This window comes from Pristis pectinata, chromosome 8 (assembly GCF_009764475.1).
Source record: "Pristis pectinata isolate sPriPec2 chromosome 8, sPriPec2.1.pri, whole genome shotgun sequence".
In the NCBI taxonomy this organism is placed as follows: domain Eukaryota; kingdom Metazoa; phylum Chordata; class Chondrichthyes; order Rhinopristiformes; family Pristidae; genus Pristis; species Pristis pectinata.
The window spans coordinates 84994534-85018176 of NC_067412.1; the positions used below are offsets into that span (position 1 = coordinate 84994534).

General features: G+C 38.9%; 1 protein-coding gene across 1 annotated transcript in view; it reads left to right on the top strand.

The window, feature by feature from the left end:
* Window positions 1–23643, top strand: part of LOC127573617 (calpain-5-like) — a 110909-nt gene that overhangs the window by 64676 nt on the left and 22590 nt on the right. Inside the window, exons 2-5 of the mRNA XM_052021996.1 lie at window positions 15755–15886; window positions 17544–17752; window positions 18780–18972; window positions 22405–22580. Coding sequence (XP_051877956.1) covers window positions 15755–15886; window positions 17544–17752; window positions 18780–18972; window positions 22405–22580 — 710 coding nt within the window. The remainder of the gene's footprint in view (window positions 1–15754; window positions 15887–17543; window positions 17753–18779; window positions 18973–22404; window positions 22581–23643) is intronic.

Sequence of the window (23643 nt, forward strand, 5' to 3'; positions counted from 1 at the left end):
ACCTGCAAACGAGAGGCCCTCATAAGAAAGTGAACTTTATGCCGAATTCTTTAAACAAAATGTCACTCATCAGGAAACTACTTAAGTGATTGGAGCTGGGATTCGCTTATTCATGTGTTATATTCAATGCAGGTGGATCTGCACAGAAGGATGTAAAGGATTATTATGCATCATCTAAGTTAGCTCACCTGACTATTGGTGCATGATGTTGGTGGTAATAGCTGGAATGTGGAAAGGGACTCTCGTGTTGCATTGCTTGGTTGCTGTGGCTACAGAGTGCATCGGTATGAGAAATCCCATAAGCAGAGGGAAGCCACTATCCTCATGTTTCTCCTTTTTAGATTCATTATTGACTATCAGCACAATCTAGCCCAATTAGTTTGTTTACCATGGCCAGGTGACAACACTTGTGGTCATGATTAATGGCCTTAAATTCATTGTACACATGAATTACCATCCAAATCTCAAATTGAATCTTTTACGATGAAGGTTCCAAATGGCACTTAATGACATCATTCTTTCTGAGACATTCCTGATACGAGCCTAAACTCTTGACATTTCACAGCCATATAAACACTGATGAAGATCTTGGTTGTGCTGCCCAAACCGAGTTCAGCTCAAGGTTCAGCGAGACTGGAGTAGATTTAGGTTACCAATATGTCAGATTCAAAAATCTTATATTTGAATTTAAATCCCCACATAGCAATTTCATCTCTGTATTTAAATACCTGGTGATGGAACCCATCTACCATTGAGATCCGCTCATTCCAGCCTTTGTATTATATTCCTCCCACCACCATCTAGCTCCACACACCCTTCATAAATGTCTTCACCATTCCGTCCTTCTGTGAGACTACACTTTTAATTATCTCTCCTACTAACTTTGGTTTGGTAGCAGGTTTTCCTCTAGCCCCTATGAAGTGTTAAGATACACTTTTTTTTTCAAAGCAAATTAACTGCTAGTTGGTTCTGTCCCATTGCCATCCCTTAGACTCAGTCTATGTTTTTGCTTTCCGTCATTTGGTGTCATCCCTGACAGCCAGGTCCTGGGACTTTGTCCTGTTTCTCAGGCTAGTAGTGTGTTTTCGTGAGAAGGCGTTGTCTCTAACCAGACTGGCCATTTAAATACTACAACTCTTTAAAATATAGAGACATTCTATTTTGAAATTTGGTTTTTGCTTCAGCAATGCTTACCTTTTAACCCTAAATCAGTTATCTTCAAAAAGGGGATATAGATAAAGTGGGCCAATTTTCTCATTCAGTACTTTCAAACTCTGCAAGTTCATCCCAAACTTGAATATTGTTCATCTGGTGTGGGACAAAACTCTTTTTCCTGGACTTGAGAAAGAAACTGTCCTCTGATAAAGATTCATTTCTCACCTTCAGCTCTCTCTGTCATTCTTTATTTAGTCAGTACAAAAGATTTTTCTCTCAAGTTTCTTCTCATCTTCAGATATGATGATTCTCTTGGTCCTTTTTCTTAAATCCTCCATGTAGAGTAGTGAAGAAGCAGTGTATCACCGATCAATACTTCCTGATTTAGCTTGCCTCTTTCCTTTTTCATTCTTGGTAGTGTTTGGTACTACAGGAATTTTAATACTACAGTGAACTTCCAGGCCCCCTGTGTGGCAGAAATAATGCACTACCGCACTGATTCTGGCCTCACTCTGGTGGTGACAATACTTCCTGCATCAGTTTGTTTTAATTTGAAATGCTACTTGGGATCAACAAGCTGCCAGATACTGTTTTTGAAATGATATTAATCAAGTAATGGTACATGCACACTTTGGCCAGCTTTAGATGTCTGTTTCCCCATGTTCATCTGGATGGATTGTTGCCCTTCTAGATCTCTTCCCTCCAAAGATTGGGGACCACCTGAGAAAGGAGCTGACCGTGCCTGACTGAGGAGGACAGTCAGACAATCTGTTAGTCCAATGGTTGGAAGTTACCTTGGGGTTTGCACCTTCAGGAAATATCTCAGTTTTTTTTGATGCATTTGAGATCTGGTCCTCCCAATGGGCCAGGACTCTCTTGGCTGTCCCCACCCCATGCTCCACCTCTTGAGGCCATCAGCTCCATTGGACGGAAAATCCAGCTGGATATCTCAGTTTTAAACATCACATCCTTGGGATCTGATGCCATGTGTACAACAACATGTCTGGGAAAAACATAACTCTAAAATAAAAGAGCAGTGATGACCATAAACTATTTTTAAATATCAAGGATGTTTTGGATCATAACTCATTTTTTCTCTGTTTGAAGGAATAACTTTTGTTTAAGGCAGGTTATAATGCTATATTATTATCAGTAAGTTTATCATAATTCAAACAATGGGCATTTGGAAATTGTGCTAACAATTTTCCTGCCTTTAAATTTGAAATATATTATTAGCTTCAGTTTTTTGAATTTGTATGGCTGAGGTAATTGCTTACTGCAATGTTAAGGCAATCCATTTTAGCAAGATATGATGGTGCTTCAGTTCCTATTTTGAACCTCTTACGGTTTTATCAACATTTTATTATAAGTATTGAAGGAAAAGTGAGCAAAGCGATGAGTTTAACTGTAGCACACCATACCCACTTTGCTGTTGATTTTACCAAATATTGTTTACTTCAGTTTTCCCTCATTAAAAAGAATATTTTTGAAAATGTACCAAAAAAGTAATAAACAAGAGATAAGGAATAGGATTTATATGAATTCCGCCTTGGAGCATTTTAGTCTTTGAGCTGAGGAATTGCTGGTTTTCTTTGGAAACTGTCACAGAGCAGGGTGCTTCAGGACATTTTCTGTGCCAGAGTCCACAGTTGCTGCAGTTATATGTATTTACAGAAAGTATGGTTGTAATTAATCATATTTTTAAAGGGGAAAAAATGCTCAGTACACCTAATTGCTTGTTCTAAAAACAACAATGACCAATTTTGTTTGTTTTCCTTCTCTTCTTAAGTCGCCAAATTAGATTTTTTAATATAAAGTCTTGGCTAGTTAAAGTCTATACTTACTGAGTAATGAGCAGCAGTCTCAGCTTACCTGGCACATGGTGTACTCCTTTAACATAGTCCAGGTTGCAAGTGTCCTTATGAATGTCATTAGCGTTATTTTGCAGCTGAACGTGGGCTAGCTTTCTGGGAAGCTCCAATAAGAACTTAAAATCCATTTAGAACACCCATGCACAGATTTCATGAGTCCCAAAATTAAAAAAAATTCTGGAAACATTCAGCAGATAAAACAACATCTGTGGCCTACAGCCGTTCTGATACAAACTATACTGAGCTTTGCACCTCATGGGTGGAAGAAACTTAGCTAAATGTCAGCACCTGCAGTAATTCTGTGAACTTGAACACACTATGTATTTCTGCACATCACATTTGGGTGCCGAGGATCCTCGGGTGTGGATGCACTCCTCCTGACGTTAATAGCCGACACCAGTCAAACTGAGTGACATCAAGGCTTGAAATCTGCCCTGAGGGGGATTTTGATAGACTTTAGTTGTTGACACATTTGGCTACAGTTTTCCCCTTAGTCAGATAGTTTTTACCCTTTGCTAGTGATTGCCAACACTAGAAGGCTGCAGGCAGTCCAGAAAGTGACAGCATCTTCAGAAAGGTTAAAAAAAAATGAGTTTAATGAGCATAATCTAGAAACAAAAGGATCCTCAATGTGTTGCATCTTCAGTGAGGAAAGTGTCCTTATGTACAATGCAACTACTGTTGGCACAAACCATTTTAAATGTCAATGCAATGAGAGCACAAAATGCTGGAAATACTCAAGAAGTCATGTTGCATTAGTAGAGAGACAGATCAAGATAATGTTTCAGTTTGATGACTTTTCACCTGAACTGAAAGTCATTGACTTGAACTCTTAATTCTGTTTTTCTCTCTCCAAAGATGCTGCCTAACCTGCTGAGTATTTGTAATACATTGTACTTTATTTCTGACTTCCAGCATCTGGAGTATTTTACTTCTGTATACATATAAATAGAGCCTGATTTCAATATCAAGGCACAACTTGTCACCAGAATAAAGTGGACTGAAATTACAAGCAGGATATAATTTCATCCACTTCATCTAGAATCACTTCTGATATAATTTCCATCCCATATTCAATATGGGTTCCATACTGATATTAAACTTGCACATTGAGAACACACCAGTAATTTGTCAGGAACCCACTTACTCTGTATGTAGTTAATAAAACAATCGCATCCAGTTATGCACAAGCCTCATTTGTCACAAATTGAACAGTTATTTCTGTGTATCACTCCATCATTTATTAGCATCTTGTTTGCATTTTTTAAATACTTTTTCTGAAACAACCAACACTTTCAGACTTTCTGCTCAATTACCCACAAACATCAGAAGAATGTTGCTTCAGTTTAGTTTGTATGTCTGTTTCAACATTGCATGTATGTACTAATTTATTTCTACCATTTCTAAGAAGCTATTTCTGGCTCTTTTACTGTCCATTGGTGGATAAGTAAGTGGCTTAGCACCCAAGTTAACTGAACACGTGTAATAAATGTGCCATTTCAAGCAACTTCTGGCCCAACAATTGATTTAAATAATATTCTGTGGGTTCCCAGTTCTGTGATTAGTACAAAGTCAGGAGTAAAGCCATGAAGTAATCCTATGTGCAGAATAATTAATTATTTTCACTACATTTTAAACTAGATTTACAAGTAAACTCGGAGAGACATGAGCAGCCATGAGGTTGGTATAAAAAATGAGTAAATCTGACAGCATCTTAGAATGCAATGACTTTCATAAGAATTTCATCTGTTATATTTAGCAGTGACATTAAGCTATTTAAAATAAATGAGGTTATTACCTTTGTTAGCACAAAGGGATTTTACAAATCATGTAAATATTCCACAGTGTTATTTCACCATACAATTATTAATGAAATACTTTTGAAATATAATCACTTTTGTAAGTAAGAAACACAGCAACCAATTGAGACCTATCAAGCTCTTGCAAGCAGCAGTGTAATAATGACCAGATAGGTATGTTGTTGATGGACAAGTATTGGATTAGGATGTCAGGGGAAATTCAGCTGCTCTTCTAAATACTGCAAAAGGATCTTTGATGTCTACCTCTGAGAGTAAATGAAGCTTCAGTTTAATGCCTCACTTGGAAGTTAACATCTCTGATGTCTTATTACTCAATGGAGTGTTGGTTTCTGAACCTAGAACCTTCTGTCTCAGATGCACTGAGCCACAGTGGACTCTTCAAATAAATACAAAAATCATTTTACTTCCTTCTCCTCCTTCAGTCTTTCTGGATTCCAAGAACACAATGAAGTAAAGGAGCAACCTGCCCTCCCTCACTACCCATGCCCTTTGAGACAATTACCTGGAGGTATAGCTTGTTGGTGACATGGCCAATCTGCATAACGGTGGTTGCCTGCTCTTCTGACACGGCCTTTCCCACAATGTTAATGGCTAGATAATTAACATGTGGTGGAAGGTACTCACTGCACCATGTTAAAAGCACCGATATTCATATTCTGTTGAGTTTATTTTGATTTGTATGAAATCAATCTACATAAGACATCAAGTTCATACTTCAAAATATGAAGAGACTTTAACTGCTAGGACTCCTCTTAATATTAACTCTTCTACTTGTATATGTGGCTGGCACGGTAGCGTAGCGGTTAGCGAAACGCTATTACAGAGCCAGCGACCTGGGTTCAATTCTGGCTACTGTCTGTAAGGAGTTTGTATGTTCTCCCCATGTCTGCATGGGTTTCCTCCAGGTGCACTGTTTCTTCTTTTGTATATTTTTTTTATCATGAATAAAGTTTATTTTTGAAATATAAAAAAGTCAAGGCTGGAGGCTGGTACACATAAATTTCCCACTCGACTCAGACACTATGATGAATTTTCACCTGATACTGTTTGTTTATGACATGGCTGACTATGCTGCATCATGTGATTGCCTGCTTTTCCACTGAGTGCTTTCCCACAGTGAAGCAAGCAATGTGCTTGAAGACAAGATTGACAAAAATCTCATCCATCTGTTCTGGGAAATAATGGAGTGCACCCTTGCTAATGGCTCATAAGGGAGATGAAGTATCCTGGCTAATATTCCTAAAACTTGTGTCAGCTCAAGGGTCCTAGTGTAAAAACAATTTCACTGCATCAATAGCCAAACAGTACAATCAATCTATAGTTTCAGAATTTAACATATGAAATGCCCATATTGGGTATGATCTGCAAGTGAATCACTTGAACTCTGGTTTCTTCTTGTGCCAATGCCATGCATTTTTTTCTATAGTTTCTCACAATACCCGTTTAAGGAGGTCTTCCAGCCAATGGCAAAAAAAACCCCGAGGGAAAATGTATTTTATGAATCTAAAGTATTTTGTATTTTAACACTATCCTATTTCCATGTTACATACTAGTGAGTGATGGCTTGTATAGTATAAACTAATAGTATTTTACCACAGTTATAGTATCTCATGGGTTTGTCTTTGCAAATGTCAGCTCTTTTGGGCCTGGCACAGTAGTGTAGCGGTTAGCGAAATGCTATTACAGCACCAGCGACCCAGGTTCAATTCCAGCCACTGCCTGTAAGGAGTTTGTACATTCTCCCCGTGTCTGTGTGGGTTTCCTCTGGGTGCTCTGGTTTCCTCCCACATTCCAAAGATGTACGGGTTAGGAAGTTGTGGGCGTGCTATGTTGGCACCAGAAACGTGGCAACATTTGAGGGCTGCCCCCAGAACACTCTACACAGAAGATGCATTTCATTGTGTGTTTCAATGTACACGTGACTAATAAAGATATCTTAATCTTAATCCTGCTACTCTTCATTTCAAAGGTACTGATTGGTTCATTGCTGACTAGATTTAAATAGCATTATTGGGTCTCCAGAGCCTTGCAGTTTGGTCATTCTTCATGTATGAACCTAGTCAGCCACTGTAGGCTGCACCATGGCTAAACTCAATCTCGTTTTCATCTATATACACACCTTTTTATATAAGTTATTGAATAATGATAAGCAGCAGGAATTCAGAATATTAATTTTTGTTTTCTCTTTTGGTGATTTCTTTGTTGATCCCTTTGGGGTGGCACAGTGGAAAGAGCTGCTGCCTCACAGCTCCAGTGAACCAGGTTCAATTCTGACCTCTGGTTCTGTCTGCGTGGAGTTTGTACTTTCTCTCCGTGACTGTGTGGGTTTCCTCTAAATACTCTGGTTTCTTTTCACATCCCAAAGATGCGCATTGGTGGGTGAATTGGCCACTGTAAATTGTCCCCAATGTATAGGTGAGTGGTAGAATCTGGGGTTGTTGATGTTATTGTGGGAAGAATAAAATAGGATTAGTGTTAGTGGGTGCTTGATGGTTGGTGTGGACTTGGTGGGCTAAAAGGGCTCTTTCTGTGCTGTGCTACTCTGTAAATGTGACATCCTGACTTAGGACATTAAATGAGCACCAACGATGGGAAAACCCAGGACCACCCCAATTTAAATGCAGTTTAGCCAATAAATTTACATACTGAGTCACTTGGGCAGCTGTATGAGTTCTGTACATAATAAAATGTTCCTGGCATTAGGTTTTATCTATCTGCCAACATGTACTAGCATTTGGTTTGCCTGTTAGTCATTACTTTCATGTACTGTTGAGGGATTTCCGAGAAGCAATCTATAACTGTCTTCCAATCTTCTACTGTTTCATCTCCTTCCACCTTCAGTATCCATGTTCTCTAATGACAGTTTGTACTCTTCCCCCCCTTGTCATTTAGCATTAATCCACATAAATCACTGAAAATCTTTGCATGTATTATGGTTCTAAGCTCCTCCAAATCCTTTCAAATTGTCTCAATTTTTTCTGCATGTTTTAACATTCTCACGCAGCTTTAGGCCTTCACTTTACAATCATTCTGATTAATCTGAATCACATAGGAAGCTGCTAAAGGCTTTTCAAAACCTCTAGCACAAAACATTCACATCGACCGCAAAAGAAAATTGTTCGAGAAGACTTGCTGCCAGGTGGGAAGTGTATCCAATGTTGCAGCTGACAATTGCTGTGCAAGAAAGTGAAGCAAATTGATTGACAGGAGACAAACACTAGAAGCATGCAGAAACGCGCCTTTCAGCATCGACCACGAAAGAAAATTGTTGAAAAAGACTTATGCTAATATTCCAACTTTCTGACAAAGATAATGGTGTTGATTATTTTCCTTTTCCTGAACAAGTAAATAGTGATATTATTATTAATCATACATAAAATGGTGCTGGCATCATAAGAAAGAGTGAAAGTCCCTTTAAGATAGAGAGTGTGTGTGTATGTGTGTGTGGGGCGTGCTTACGTCAATAGAAGATAAAGGACGTAATGACGTTGTTGAAGAAGTTAGAAGAAGAAAGAGAGAGAGAGAAGGGAGAGAGACACCAGCCTGCTTGTTTTCTCTATCGATGGATGAGAAACAATAACTGTGTTTGCCACTGAAATCCATGTATGGAAGTTGGAAGTAATCCAGTGGAGTTCACTTTGTTGCTGACCTGTAGAAGGAAACAGGTATTTGTGTGTGGACGACCACGGTTCGGATGCTTTTCGGGGTGAGGAAGTCACTACCGAGTAAACACTGAAGTGTCGTTTGGGTTCCATCGTGGAACATTTGGATTTCGTATTTACTCTCCCTATGTTCTCTACACCTACGTCTTATCTTCTGACAACGGTGGTTGTTGAAGAAGCCCTTGCTCATGTTTCACCTTATGGCTTGCGGAACTGAACTTTAAGAACCATTCCGGAACTTGGAGTTTGGGACTTTGTCACACACACACACACGACGAGTTTAGTTTTGGGGTTAACGTTCGAGGTTTAACATTTTTGAATTCTAACATACTAACATTTTTACTTTTATTTTACGTATTATCATAAGTAGTGATTAATAAAATAGTTTTTAACACTGAATCATGCTCAGTGTGTTTCTTTTGTTGCTGGTTCGTGACAAAATTGGGGGCTCGTCCGGGATAGTTCCCAAGGTTAACGAGTGTCGTCTGGGATCGTTCCCCAGATTGACGAGATTTGTTCGGGATTCAATCCAAAGATTTTTGAGGAAGGTCTGATAAATTCTTTTTAATTGGCTTGTGTGTGTGGAAACCAGCAGCAATGGATATTAAGGCATTTTTGGAGTCACCAACCCAAAAGGGATTGGAGGTGGCGAAAAAGGATGATTTGATAAAGATTGCTACAAGGCTAAACCTTACAGAAGTAAAGCAGTCTATGAGAAAGGCAGATATTCAGAGATTGATAGCTGGCCATTATGTGGAAAAGAAGGTGTTTGAGAAGGAAGTGTTAAAACAGTTTCCTGGCAGTGAAATAGCAATTTCTGAGGCACAGGTGCAGCTGGCAAAGATAGAGGCTGAACGAGAGCAAAAGAGATTAGAGGCCGAACGAGAGCAAACCCAGTTAAAGATGGAGGCCGAGCGAGAGAAATTAGAGGCCGAACAAAAGAAATTAGAGGCCGAACAAAAGATAACTCAGTTGAAGATAGAGGCTGATCTAGCAATGAAGCAGATGGAGCTGGATAACGAGGAGAAAAAGAGGCAGCATGAGTTACAAATGAAGCGTAGGAGTTCGGAATCTGATTCTGATGATGGTTTTTCAGCCAGCAGGGAGGTTCGATTAGTCCCTCCGTTTGAAGAAGATCAGGTTGATCAGTATTTCCAACATTTTGAAAAGGTTGCTGTGAGTTCAAACTGGCCAAGGAAAGGATGGGCTCTTATGGTACAGAGTGTGATTAAAGGTAAAGCTCAAAAAGCTTATTCTGCTTTGTCTGTTGAGGATGCAGCTGATTATACCAAGGTAAAACAAGCTATTTTGAAGGCCTATGAATTGGTCCCTGAGGCTTATAGACAAAAATTCAGAGACTTGAGGAAATCTGCAGATCAGACTTATATGGAATTTGCCAATGGAAAGAGAATATGTTTTGAACGATGGTACATGGCTAAAAATGTAGATGGGGATTATGATAAATTGACAGAATTGATACTAGTGGAAGACTTTAAAAGATGTGTTCCAGCTGAATTAACAACATATTTAAATGAAAAGGCAGTGGAAACTTTACAAGAAACTGCTAGGTTGGCAGATGATTATGCTTTAACCCATAAATCCAAATGGGGACAACCTAAAACCTTTCAAAAGAGTTACAAAGACAATCCAGGTAAACCAGAGATTAAATTGGGAGGTAATCATAAAGGAAAGGATGAAAAGAAGCCAGGGCTGGAGAAACCTGTTGAGCGTACTTGTTATTACTGTAGGAAACCTGGCCACGTGATATCTAATTGTGCCCTTTTGAAGAAAAAGAAGGAAGCTGTGCCCAATGCTTGCTTTCAGGCAATTAAAAATCAAAAAGGTTTAGGAGATGCTGTTAAAGATCAGTCCTTGCAAGAGGGAAAAGCGGAAAAGTTGGAGGAGGTGAGAAAGGAATTCCGTTCGTATGTATCAGAGGGTTTTGTTTCACTGAATGATGAGTCACCCCAGGTGCCAGTGAAAATTCTTAGAGATACTGGGGCTAGTCAATCTCTCTTGCTGGACAGTGTTTTAAATTTTGGTGAAGAAAGTGACACTGGTGAGGTAAATCTAGTGCGAGGCGTTACAGATGACACCATATCTGTCCCTTTACACAGGGTGATTTTAAAGTCAAAGTTCGTAGAAGGACCAGTCGAGATAGGGATAAGACCTAGGTTGCCAGTGGAAGGAGTTTCTTTGTTATTGGGAAATGACCTTGCAGATGGAGAAATTGTTCCTGTGGTACGGTTAACGACCAAACCAAGGATTGATGAGTCTGAGAATGATCCAGATGTTTACCCATCATGTGCGGTGACTCGAGCTAGAGCTAGAGAATTAGCCAAGACAGACAGTCCGGTGCAGTCTGATGTAGTTCCTTGTGACAGTCCTAAACAGGAAGAAAATTATGATGCCTTATCTGAGACTTTTCTGTCTTCACTGGAGGATCAATATCCTTATAGTGAGCCTGAATTTAAAGATTTGTCTTTGTCGAGGAAGGATTTTATGGTGGAACAGACAAAGGACCCTGAGTTGACAGAATTGAAAGAAAAAGCACTCTCATGTGAGGAGATTGAAAAAGTGCCAATTGGATATTATGTCAAAAATAGAGTGTTAATGAGGAAATGGAGATCTCCTCATGTTCCTGTTAATGAGGAATGGGAAGTTATTCATCAGGTTGTTGTTCCAAAGGTTTATAGGGATGAGATTTTAAACCTGGCCCATAGTATGCCTTTGGGTGGTCATTTTGGTGTGAATAAAACTGTAGGGAAGATCTTGAAACAATTCTATTGGCCTGGTTTGAGAAAAGATGTGGTGATGTTTTGTCGAACCTGCCACACATGTCAGATGGTAGGTAAACCAAATCAAAACCCCCCTGTGGCTCCTTTGAAACCAATTCCTGCTTTTGGTGAACCCTTTTCGAAGGTGATTGTGGACTGTGTTGGCCCATTACCAAAGTCTAAGACTGGAAATCAGTATTTGTTAACCATCATGTGTGCCACTTCTAGATTTCCAGAGGCAATACCCCTTAGAAATATTAAGGCCAAGACGGTGTCAAAGGCTCTTGTAAAATTTTTTACCTTGTTTGGTTTGCCAAAAGAAATCCAATCTGATCAAGGTAGTAATTTTATGTCAAAAATTTTTCAACAAATAGTCTATGAGCTGGGAGCAAAGCAGATTGTATCATCTGCATATCACCCAGAATCTCAAGGAGCTCTGGAGAGATTTCATTCTACTCTCAAAAATATGCTGAAGACTTATTGCTTTGAAAACACCAAGGATTGGGATGAAGGTATCCATTTACTTTTGTTTGCCATTAGAGAATCAATCTAGGAGTCAATAGGATTTAGTCCGTTTGAGCTTGTATTTGGACATAGGGTGAGAGGACCTTTGGAATTGTTAAGAGAGCAATGGGTTAATGAGGAAGTGCACTTGAGTCTTTTGGACTATGTCCAAAAATTTAAAACTCGGTTGGAGAGAGTCTGCCAGCTAGTGAGAGAGAATTTGAAAACCAGCCAGATAAGAATGAAGACATATTTTGATAGACGTGCTCGGCCTAGGACATTCGCAGTGGGGCAAAAGGTATTGGTATTTTTCCCTAGCCAAAATAATCCCTTGCAAGCTCATTTTTCTGGACCCTATGTTATTGAATCTCGAGTGACTGATCTAACATATATAATCAAAACACCAGATAGACGCAAGAAAACCCAACTCTGTCATGTAAACATGCTAAAACCTTATTATGAGAGGGATTCAGTGGTGGCCTTGGTGGATGATGTAAAGGTTGTTTCTAGAATGCCTGATGTTGATGTTGAGTAAGGCCAATTTAGACCAAATATTGTTCCATCGAAACTAAAAAACCAAAATATCCTGGAGAACCTTGAAACGAAGTTGGATCATTTACAAGTTTCACAAAAACAACAGATGAGAGAATTAATTTTAAAATTTAAAAATCTGTTCCCAGATGTTCCAAACAGAACATCGATAATTACCCATGATGTTGATGTTGAGGATGCAAAACCAATCAAACAACACCCATATCGAATGAATGTGGAAAAAAGTAAACTTGTTGATCAGGAAACAAAATACATGTTGGAAAATGATATTATTAGACATTCTAGTTCAAATTGGAGTTCGCCCTGTGTTATTGTACCTAAACCTGATGGAACTGTTAGATTTTGCACAGATTACAGGAAAGTGAATGCTGTAACAAAGTCAGATGCTTACCCTATTCCTAGGGTGGATGATTGCATAGACAGAGTGGGAAAGGCAAAATTTCTTACAAAGATTGACCTATTAAAAGGGTACTGGTGTGTTCCATTAACAGATAGAGGAAGGGAAATTTCAGCCTTTGTAACCCCTTCTGGATTGTATGAATACAATGTTTTGCCATTTGGAATGAAAAATGCTCCGGCAACATTTCAAAGAATGATTAATTCAGTGATTCATGGGTTAAAACATACAGATGCCTACATTGACGACTTAGTGACTGGGAATGATACATGGGAGGATCACATCTCTGCGTTAGAAAGGTTGTTTGAAAGACTTTCCAAGGCTAACCTTACAGTTAACTTGGCTAAAAGTGAATTTGGCCATGCCACTGTGACGTATCTTGGTTATGTTGTAGGTCAAGGCAAGCAAGCTCCTGTTCAGGCAAAAGTTCAAGCAATATCTGAGTTCCCTATTCCCACAGGTACGAGGACTGTTAGAAGATTTTTGGGAATGGTTGGATATTATCGAAAATTTTGTAAAAATTTTGCTGATATTGCTCTTCCCCTAACTAATCTTCTGAAGAAGGGAGTAAAGTTTGTTTGGACAGATTCTTGTCAAGAAGCATTTAAGAAGTTGAAAGCCATTTTATGCTACCATCCTGTGCTCAGAACACCTGACTTTGAAAAGCCATTTTCATTAGCAGTAGATGCCAGTGATGAAGCTGCAGGAGCTGTGTTGTTGCAGAAGGGTGACCTTGATGATATTGACCATCCTGTAGCTTACTTTTCAAAGAAATTTAATGAGCATCAAAAGAATTATTCCACCATAGAGAAAGAATTACTGTCGCTTGTTTTAGCCTTGCAACATTTCAGTGTATATGTTTGCACCGCTCAGAAACCATTGACTGTGTATACAGATCATAACCCATTGGTGTTTCTGAGCCGAGTCAAAAACAAGAACAGAAGGCTGTTAAACTGGAGTTTAATTTTGCAAGAGTTTGATCTCATGATAACTCACATTAAAGGCAAAGATAATGTGATTGCTGATTGTCTTTCCCGATGTTAAATGGGAAACATGTATCTATACTAATCTGATAGTCTGTAGTTGTGTAGCGTGATAATTATTAACATTACTAACTCTATGCGCGGTTAAAATTTTCTTGGGAAAATTTTTTTTTTAGGTGGGAGGTGTTATGGACTCAGTGAAAGTCCCTTTAAGATAGAGAGTGTGTGTGTATGTGTGTGTGGGGCGTGCTTACGTCAATAGAAGATAAAGGACGTAATGACGTTGTTGAAGAAGTTAGAAGAAGAAAGAGAGAGAGAGAAGGGAGAGAGACACCAGCCTGCTTGTTTTCTCTATCGATGGATGAGAAACAATAACTGTGTTTGCCACTGAAATCCATGTATGGAAGTTGGAAGTAATCCGGTGGAGTTCACTTTGTTGCTGACCTGTAGAAGGAAACAGGTATTTGTGTGTGGACGACCACGGTTCGGATGCTTTTCGGGGTGAGGAAGTCACTACCGAGTAAACACTGAAGTGTCGTTTGGGTTCCATCGTGGAACATTTGGATTTCGTATTTACTCTCCCTATGTTCTCTACACCTACGTCTTATCTTCTGACAACGGTGGTTGTTGAAGAAGCCCTTGCTCATGTTTCACCTTATGGCTTGCGGAACTGAACTTTAAGAACCATTCCGGAACTTGGAGTTTGGGACTTTGTCACACACACACACACGACGAGTTTAGTTTTGGGGTTAACGTTCGAGGTTTAACATTTTTGAATTCTAACATACTAACATTTTTACTTTTATTTTACGTATTATCATAAGTAGTGATTAATAAAATAGTTTTTAACACTGAATCATGCTCAGTGTGTTTCTTTTGTTGCTGGTTCGTGACAGGAAGCATTGTGATCTGCTTTCCCAGTGCTGCAATCTTAACTCATTTCTATTTTGCATTTGAAAAGTGAGCGATGAGCAGCTGAAAATTGCTGTCCCCACAATGCACTCTATTGATGCCTTAGGATATTCTAACCTGGTAGTGGGAAACAGTTTACCCACTACAACGAGCAATAGATAGAACTAAACTACTCAAAGCCAATGGATCAGATCAAAACTCTGTAGTCCTGCCATATCTAGTCCCGAGTCGTGGTGGACAATTAAACAGCTAATGGGAAGAAACTGCATTTTGAAATTGAGGCAATATAGGCCGAGCAATTTCTCATTCATCCTGTAAAATTAGTCCAAGTGGGAATTGTGTTGGAGTTGAGGTGAATAATTGAAGGAAGTGTAGAAATGATGACATAGCCTTGTTTCACCCCAGTGTGCACTAGCCTGGACCTGTGGGAGACCTGTTTATTAGAATCCTGACTTGCATGCCATCATGCAGCAGAAGTAGGAAGGAGAGGAACTTTTGAAAGTTGAGAATGATGCTCCACAGTACCTCTCAAGTTACAGAATCAAAGACTTCTGTAAGGCCATATGTGGCAGTTGATGCTACTGCTTGCATTTTTCTTGGCGTTGGTAAGTGGTGAAGGTCACATCCATTTTGAATTTAGGTGGACAGAATCTAATCCGCAAATCAGGAAGCAGCTGTTTGACCAATGGGAGGAGGTGGTTGAGGACTTTCCTCGTGGTAGACAGCAAGGAAACCCTTCCATAGTTACCATGATTGGATTTGTTTCCTTTTTTATAATTGGCCATGATTATGGCATCTCTGAAATGCTCCAGTTGTGCGAAATGAGGTTGTGAATTTGTATCTGAGGTTTCTCCTCACCAAGTTTTAACATGTCAGCAGGGATGTGTGCACTTCCAAGACCTTTTTTTAAAAGTGATAAATGGCCCTTTCAACTTCTTGTCAATCTGACGTTGCAATATGACTGGACAGGACAACATTCTACAGATGCAATTGAGGATATTTGCATCAAGGAAAAGTCTAGGTTGAGAGTTTTCAATTTGTTGTCCATTTGGAAATAGTGAAAAATCTGTACTCTGTCAATAGTAGGGTTAATTTTCTTGTCTTTTTAATGTTTCTCCCAGGACCTATGTGAATCTCCTCAGCTGGTTGTAAATGGAATCAGTTCACACGATTTAAACCAAGGGGATCTGGGGAATTGCTGGTTTGTAGCTGCCTGTTCCTGTTTAGCTCTTCGGGACAGTCAGTGGCAAAAGGTGAGGACTTTGTTTAAATCATGATATTGTCTTGACCTTTCTTAAACCTTTGAAATATGCAGCGAGTTTATTTTTACGCAGTGTATTAGTCTTCTAAATAAGATTAAACTCAAAGTTATAACTTGGTCAGATGGTGTTTCAGCAGAGTGGGATATCGTTGAGGATAAGTTGACATTATTTTGGTCCTATTTACACATTATATTGACTTGCAATTTGCCATGACAAATCACTTTGGCATTAAATTATTCATTTCTCACATCTGTCAACCACTTCCATTTTACTCAACTTGCCCACCTCTGATTGCTTCTTATTCATCATTAAATGTGTCACTGCTGCATTGAATGTGGAAATTCAGATGGCCAGTGCATTATTAATAGGACATAATAGATGTCAGGCGAAGAATATGAGACAGTAATTGCTGCCGGCATAAACTGCAACAGAGGAATTGAGTTCAAATGCTGTTTCGGGAGTGGGGTAGCAAGTAAATTAATACACTGAGATCACTCGTTTTTGAAGGTAAAGTTTCAGCAGAATGAGACATCTGTCCAACTTTTACTTATCTCTCTGGGTCTAGAGTCACTCTTGCCACAAGCCAGCTCCTAGCAGCATTCATAAGACCTTAAGAACTAGGAACAGGAGTAGGCCATTTAGCCTGTCAAGCTTGCTCTGCCATTCAATAACATCATGGCTGATCCAACTTTCCTCGTCTACTGGCAATGGAAATATGATGTGTGAGAAGTTCATGGCGTCTAATTTGCCAACATAAAAGTGGAAAAGGATTTCCAAAATTGCAGCAAGATATGCCAGACCTTTTTGGGTCTGGGTGACATTGAGGGAGCTTTTTGGGTTTTGGGTGACATTGAGGGAGCTTTCCTGAAACAATTGTTAAGTATCTGCTCGTTAAGGTTATAGAAACCTGAATGGAAAATACATCTACAAATTCGTAGAGTTCAGCCAGATATTTTCTGTGAAATTTTACAGCACTCAATGAGCTAGGTAGAAATACTTGCAGGGAGCCCTGGATTCTGTCCAGCTGAGACCCAGCATATTTTCTGATTTGTTTTTATGGGCTCTGGAGAAGCAGGAAAGTTAATCTTAGTGTTTCAAAACAAAACCTCTGGCTTGCAACCAGTGCATCTAAGGCCTCCCTTGTAGTTCCAAAACTGGCTCTACCAACCTCAAACTTGCCCTTCCCACCTGGTTTAGCAAAGGAGCTGGCCAGCGGTGTGTTCTGGCCAATGGTATGTTCTCAATAATATGTGATCTTGCAATAGAACACCCTCTGGTACTCACTACTCTTTAGAGCTGTTTGGAATCTCTCCTAAAACCATATTTGTTCTTTGACTGACTGGGCAAGTGCATGGAGTCTTCACTCTGAGAACTCCATGTATCTTTAGGGCTGCAAGCTCTATTTCTTAGTTAATAGAAATGGCCTTGGCTTCAAAGAGGATGGTGGAAAAAAAAGAGAGAATGATTTGAAACACATCTTTTCAGTGCAAAATTATCAGCATAAAATAGAATGTATGTGAATGGGAAAGGAGAGAATGGGGAAACAGAAGGCAAGGAATAAAAAAATTATAACTGTATTTTATAGCTCAAAATGGTCGCAATGCTTGTATTCAGCCTATCGTAAATAATTTCTTCTTGGTGAATGCAGGTCATCCCAGACTGGAAGAAGCAGGACTGGGACTCAAAAAATCCAAATAATCATGCAGGCATCTTTCACTTCCGGTTTTGGCGTTTTGGCGAATGGACTGATGTCGTGATAGATGATCGTCTTCCAACAATGAATGGCAAACTCCTGTTTTGTCACTCCAACTCCAAGGAAGAATTCTGGAGTGCATTGTTGGAGAAGGCATATGCAAAGTAAGATAGTGGAGCCATCACAATTCTATTGATAATGAAACGTGTGGTGACTTGCAGATTACTTGTCTCAATTGCCAAAAAAAAACATTTTGGGTTATCCAATGGATCTGGGAACCTGGAATTTATCCAATATCATGTACTCCTGTGTGTTGGCCACATTGGTTACAATATTACCAAATCTATTAGATCTCTTTCTCCCACTTCTGCTGTAAACATTGATCATTTGCTTCATATTCCAGACCAGCAATTTAAGACCTGAGACCTAAAGTTTTATGGTAATAAGTGGTTTCTGGTCCCAAAGCAAACTCAGTAAGTTGCTCTATTTGTACTGGTATCAGAACATGATACATAGGAACTATTTGAAAATGAACTAGTTGAAAGCATGCAAACAAGTGCGTACGTGCACTCATTACACATATTTACACTGGAGCCTTCAATAGAATTCAAATTACAGGGAACAGATGATGGATAACACAGATCATGGCAAGTTTCCAAACTGTGAATGTTATTGCACAGAGAGAAAGACGAGTACCACATAAATACTAGTATAGGGGAAGGATATGAGCACAGAAAATCGAAAAGTAAATTCAATATGGATGGAGCTAAAAAATAGCATGGGGTAGTAAAATACTAGGGGTAGTAAATATAGCACACCCCCTCCTTAAAACAAAGATAAATCTGAGCATGTTATAAATCAGAAAACCAGAAGTCCAAACTCATGCAGTAATTACAGAGTACTTTAACCTGCATATAGTTTAGCTTGTTCAAAATAAATCATTAGTAAGTTGTGGAGGGTATATTCATGGAGGTTATAAGAAATATTGTTTCTGATCAGTATGTTGAGGAACTAAAAAGGCAACAAGCTATTTTAGATTTGTGTGTTGAGATAAGGTCAACTGATGATGTGGTAGTTCAAGCACAGTGATCGTAATATGATAGAATTTCATATAATGTCCTGATGCATGTTTTCAAGCCAAAATATCAACATTCCTTTCATTGTGGAATTCCTTTGTGTTGTTGCTTACAGATTGGCAGGGTGCTATGAAGCTCTGGATGGAGGAAATGCTGGCGATGCGATTGTTGATTTCACTGGCGCAGTGGCAGAAACCATTGACATACAGAAGGCCAAATGTGCAGAAAACAAAGTCAGTAATGTGAAGCTATTTATGAAGCTGTTAAAAGTGTACAGGCGAGGAGGGATGATCAGCTGTTCCATCCATGTATGTGTCTCTTTTCTGTCTCATTTCCATGAATGAACTGCCACATTATTTCCGATAGTGTCTGTTAATAGCTCAAGGTGCCACCAAATGGTTTGCAGACAATGAAGTGTTTTTTTAAAACAGTGCAGTCATTATGTAAATTAGACAAAGCTGCAGAGAAATTGCACATAGCAAACTCCCACAAACTGCAATGTGATAATGAGCAAGTAATCTGTTTTTAGTGATGTTATTAAGGACTACAGACTGGCCGGGTTGCCAGGGATAATGTTGCCACTCTTCATCAAAATAGTGTGATGGGATCTTACAAACTCACCTGAGGAAGTTGATAGGCCCTCGATTTACCTCTTCATCTGCTAAACACGCATCACTCTCTGTACAGAATGGAGTCAGACTAGATTTCAAACAGAATTCAAATATTGAACACCATACTCAGAATAAATATTCAAGACTATTCTTTGCCATAACTGTGGATTGATTGCAATCAGGTCAAAAAGAGGGCTAGATCTATGGGTTAGAATGTCAGCCATTAATCAATTGAATTTGAAAGCTTCAACCTTCTTCCTGTGAAGATCAATCTCCGCATTGATACTGAAATTTTCAATTCAGAGAAAGCATGAAGATGATGTTTGGAACAGGATAAACCGCAATCTGGTGCAGTAAAGAGTCTTCCAAGTATGGAATCAAGCACTGAGCTGGAGTAGCCAAAGCAAACAAACATCTAACCCAATCTAGAAACAGCCAGAAGTATTTAATAGCCAGCACAGATGAAGATTAATTTAGTGCCAGCTTATGCTATTGATGGCATTGGACGCAAAAGATTTACTTTAACCATTCTGAAATAAAAAGTTAAAGGGCTACACTGCTTAATCTTAAAGTTGAGATTTTAGACAGAAGATTGCTCTCAGAAAATAATTGAATCAATTCAGGATAGGTTAAGTATTCAAAATAATCTTTGGAAGACTTATTGCATCTGATTTCACATCATCATGGAATTGCAGTCCATGCTCTCTTAGACCATCTCATAGCAGTCCTTCTGCATATAAATAAAACATTTGAATCGGATTTTTAAAATGTTAATATAGCTGAAAAATGGAAACTCATAGCAACCGCAGCCTCTCTACTCTCACGCTGATCAGAAAAGTTATCACCCTTAAATGAAATATTAATCAAGATATTTTCAGTATAAAATTTGGCATGTCATGTTGCAGCTGTATAAAACTTTGGTTAGGCCACTTTGGAGTATTGTGTGCATTTCTGATCTCTGCAGTACAGGAAGGATGTGGAGGCTTTGGAAAGAGCACAAGAGAGGTTCACCGGGATGTTGTCCGGATTGAAGAGTATTAGCTCCAAGGAGAGGTTGGACAAACTTGAATTATTTACTCTGGAGCATCAGAGGCTGAGAGACATGATAGTAGTATCTAAAGTTCTGAGAGGCATAGACAGGGTAGATGGTCAGAGTCTTTCTCCAGGGTGTAAATATCAAATACTAGAGGGCATAGATTTAAGATGAGAGGTGGGAAGTTTAAAGAAGATTGGTAGGTGCCTGGAACACAGGTACCAGGGGAAGTGGTGGAAGCAGATATGATGGCAATGTTTATGAGGCATTTAGTCAGACACATGAACAGGCAGGAAATGGAGGGATATAGACCATGTGCAGGCAGATATTTGCATTTTAAATTGGCATCAGACTTCGTGGGCTGAAGGGATTGTTCCTGTGCTGTACTGTTCTATATTCATGTATTTCTTTATGTTATAACTGATTGTCTTCAATATAATGTAGGAATTTTAATAATGAACAGTTACTTTATAATCCATTGTGTTCACATGATAGATGGATAGATTGTTCATGATAGAACAAACATACATGGCACCTTAATCACAAAGTAGCTTGAATACCATAAGCAAACTTCAAAACACTATGAAGAAATCTAATATGTTGACACAGAGCAATAAGGCAGAAAAATAACATCCCAAGGTATTGCATCCCAAAGTAAGTCTTGGATTTCTTAATCCTATCCACCCAGAAAGGGGCATTTAAGATCCTCTTGTTATATGGAGATAAATTTCCCTTTTTGACTATGAATAGAAGCTAAAGAAAATGCACCAAGCTGTCTCTCCAAAGGAAACTTTGATACAAAAATCAACCAATTGAAATTAAAGTTAATAACTTGAGATATTTAGCCAGTTGCCAATTGCTCTTGGAAGATGTGCTTGATTGCCGCACACTGAGCCATCATAATAGATCATACAGATGTATCTTCACATCCATACTGTGCAGTTGCTAGTTTCACTCATACCACTGTGGAGAGGTGGCAGCCCTGCAGCTCTCACTGCAGTTGAACACAGAGAACATGACTCAGAAAGGTGTCCCCTGCTCTAGTTGTACAGATCCTGGAATCTAGTCGTACTCTCAGTGAATGGCTTCCCTAATCATAACTGTTCAGCTGTATTTAAATCTATACCTGATCAGGGAGTATCTGTGAGCTGAAATAGTTCAAACCTTTCAGCAGGTTGGAAGCTTCATTTGCCCACATGGAGTTGAGTCCCAAAATTGGAAAGACTGCGAGGGGGGTAAAAAGGAAAGCTGCATATAATACTTGATTTGTGACCCCTTGTTTATGTGTGAAGATCTTTTTGACATAATATCAAAATTAAATCTAATTATTTATTCAATTGAATTTTTGTCCAGTGAAAGTGCATGTTACTTGAAATCTCAACCAAGGCATGATACTGTGATGTTCTATGATTAAATATTATGCAGGATCAGGATAGAGAGAGTAGTCAAAACAATTTACCTTAGATTTCTTGGATACATTTCTCTAGATCAAAATTATGAGGAGCAAAGAAAATCCAGAGGTTTTTTTTGGGGGGGGGGGGATTTTGGGATGTTAAGAGAATCAAGAAATGGGAAGGTTAGTGCAGGAAGGTGACACTGAGATGAAAGACCACCCATGGTCTTATTGAATGGTAATGCAAGCCAAAGGGGCTTCTGCTTCTTTCTCCTATGTCTTCCTTAACTTAAAATCAGTAACTGAAATATCTTAAATAGAAAGGACAAAGAAGACCCAAAAAGGAAAAAAAAACAAATAGAGTGCAAAGTTCTGAATGTTTGTTCCTGCATATCCTTAAAAAACTTGTGTTCTGGTTCCTTTTTAATATTAGAGATTGGAATGAACCAGAAGATTACTTAGTTAAGGTTTGAGATGAAACATCCCCATCAGAACTTCAACAGAAATGTTAACTGTTTCTCTGTCCACAGATGTTACCTGACCTGATCAGTTTTCCCAGCATTTTCTGTTTTTATTTCAGACTTCCAGCATCGGTTTTATTTATATGCATTAAAAAGTTACTACTTACTTGACTGTGATGCAGTTTTTCAGCAAATCATATTGTGAAATGAGAAATGAACGAAGTCCTCTTGACTATTTGCAGGATAAACTAAACAAGGAACTGATAGCTAACAAATTGCATGGGCTGAAGATTAACCATTCATATTCTGTGACAAACATGCAGAAGGTTCATCTGGGTAACACTGCAGAAAAAATCTTTATGATCAAAATGAGGAACCCATGGGGAAAAGTTGAATGGTTGGGCCCTTGGAGTGATAGGTGAGTAATGAACATTGCCAGTGCATGAGTTACATTAGAAAGCAGGTTGGAGAAGTCCTCATAAATTGGGCTTTTTGTGTTTGAGAGAACATGGGGCAATGGAAATTTGTCTTCTGTCACATGCATTTAATACAAGATGTATTACTTTATGAGTGGTGTTTTCTGCATCCAAAATTCAGTTCATTAATTTCTATAGTTGAGGTATGGCAGCATAGTGGTTACATCACTGGACTAGGATCCAAGTGTCCAGACCATTGATCGAGGGAAATGAGTTCAAATCCATCATGGAATATTTAAATTCAAATGTGTAATTTAAGTCTGGACGAACAGTAACGGTGATCATGAAACTAATGGATTGTCACACAAACCTCATTCCTTTCAAGGAAGGAAATCTACTTGCCTTTCCTCTCCTTTGTAACCCTAGACCTGCCAATGTGGGTAAACACTTGTCTCCCTAAGTCAGGTAACTTAAGGATGGACAACAAATCCCAACATTGCTAGTGATATCCACATCTGTGAATGAACAAATAAGAAACATGCACAAGATGACTATATTGCACACTTAGTGTGAGTCTGAGGATGAATTTTAATCCTGCAGCATTGTTATTATTTTGGATCTTTTCCTCTTTATGTTAATCAATTTAAACAACAAAATCTTGATAAAATCCACACCCCCTAGATGTTACATCAAGATCACGTTGCCACAATACCAAAAAAATTGTAGTGAGAAATCAGATCTGGAAAAACACTGAACTACTTTTCAACCTTATTAAAGTGTGATTATGAAATATGCAATGAGAATCACAAGATCACAAGACAAAGGAGCAGAGGTAGGCCAATCGGCCTGTCAAGTCTGCTCCACTACCTCAACATGAGCTAAACTATTCCTATCTAGCCCCAGTTTCCGGCCTTTTCCCCATATCCCTTGATACCTTGACTAATTAGATACCTATCAATCTCCTCCTCAAACACCCCCAATGATTGGGCCTCCACAGCTGTATGTGGCAACAAATTCCATAAATCCACGACCCTCTGGCTAAAGAAATTTCTTCTCATTTCTGTT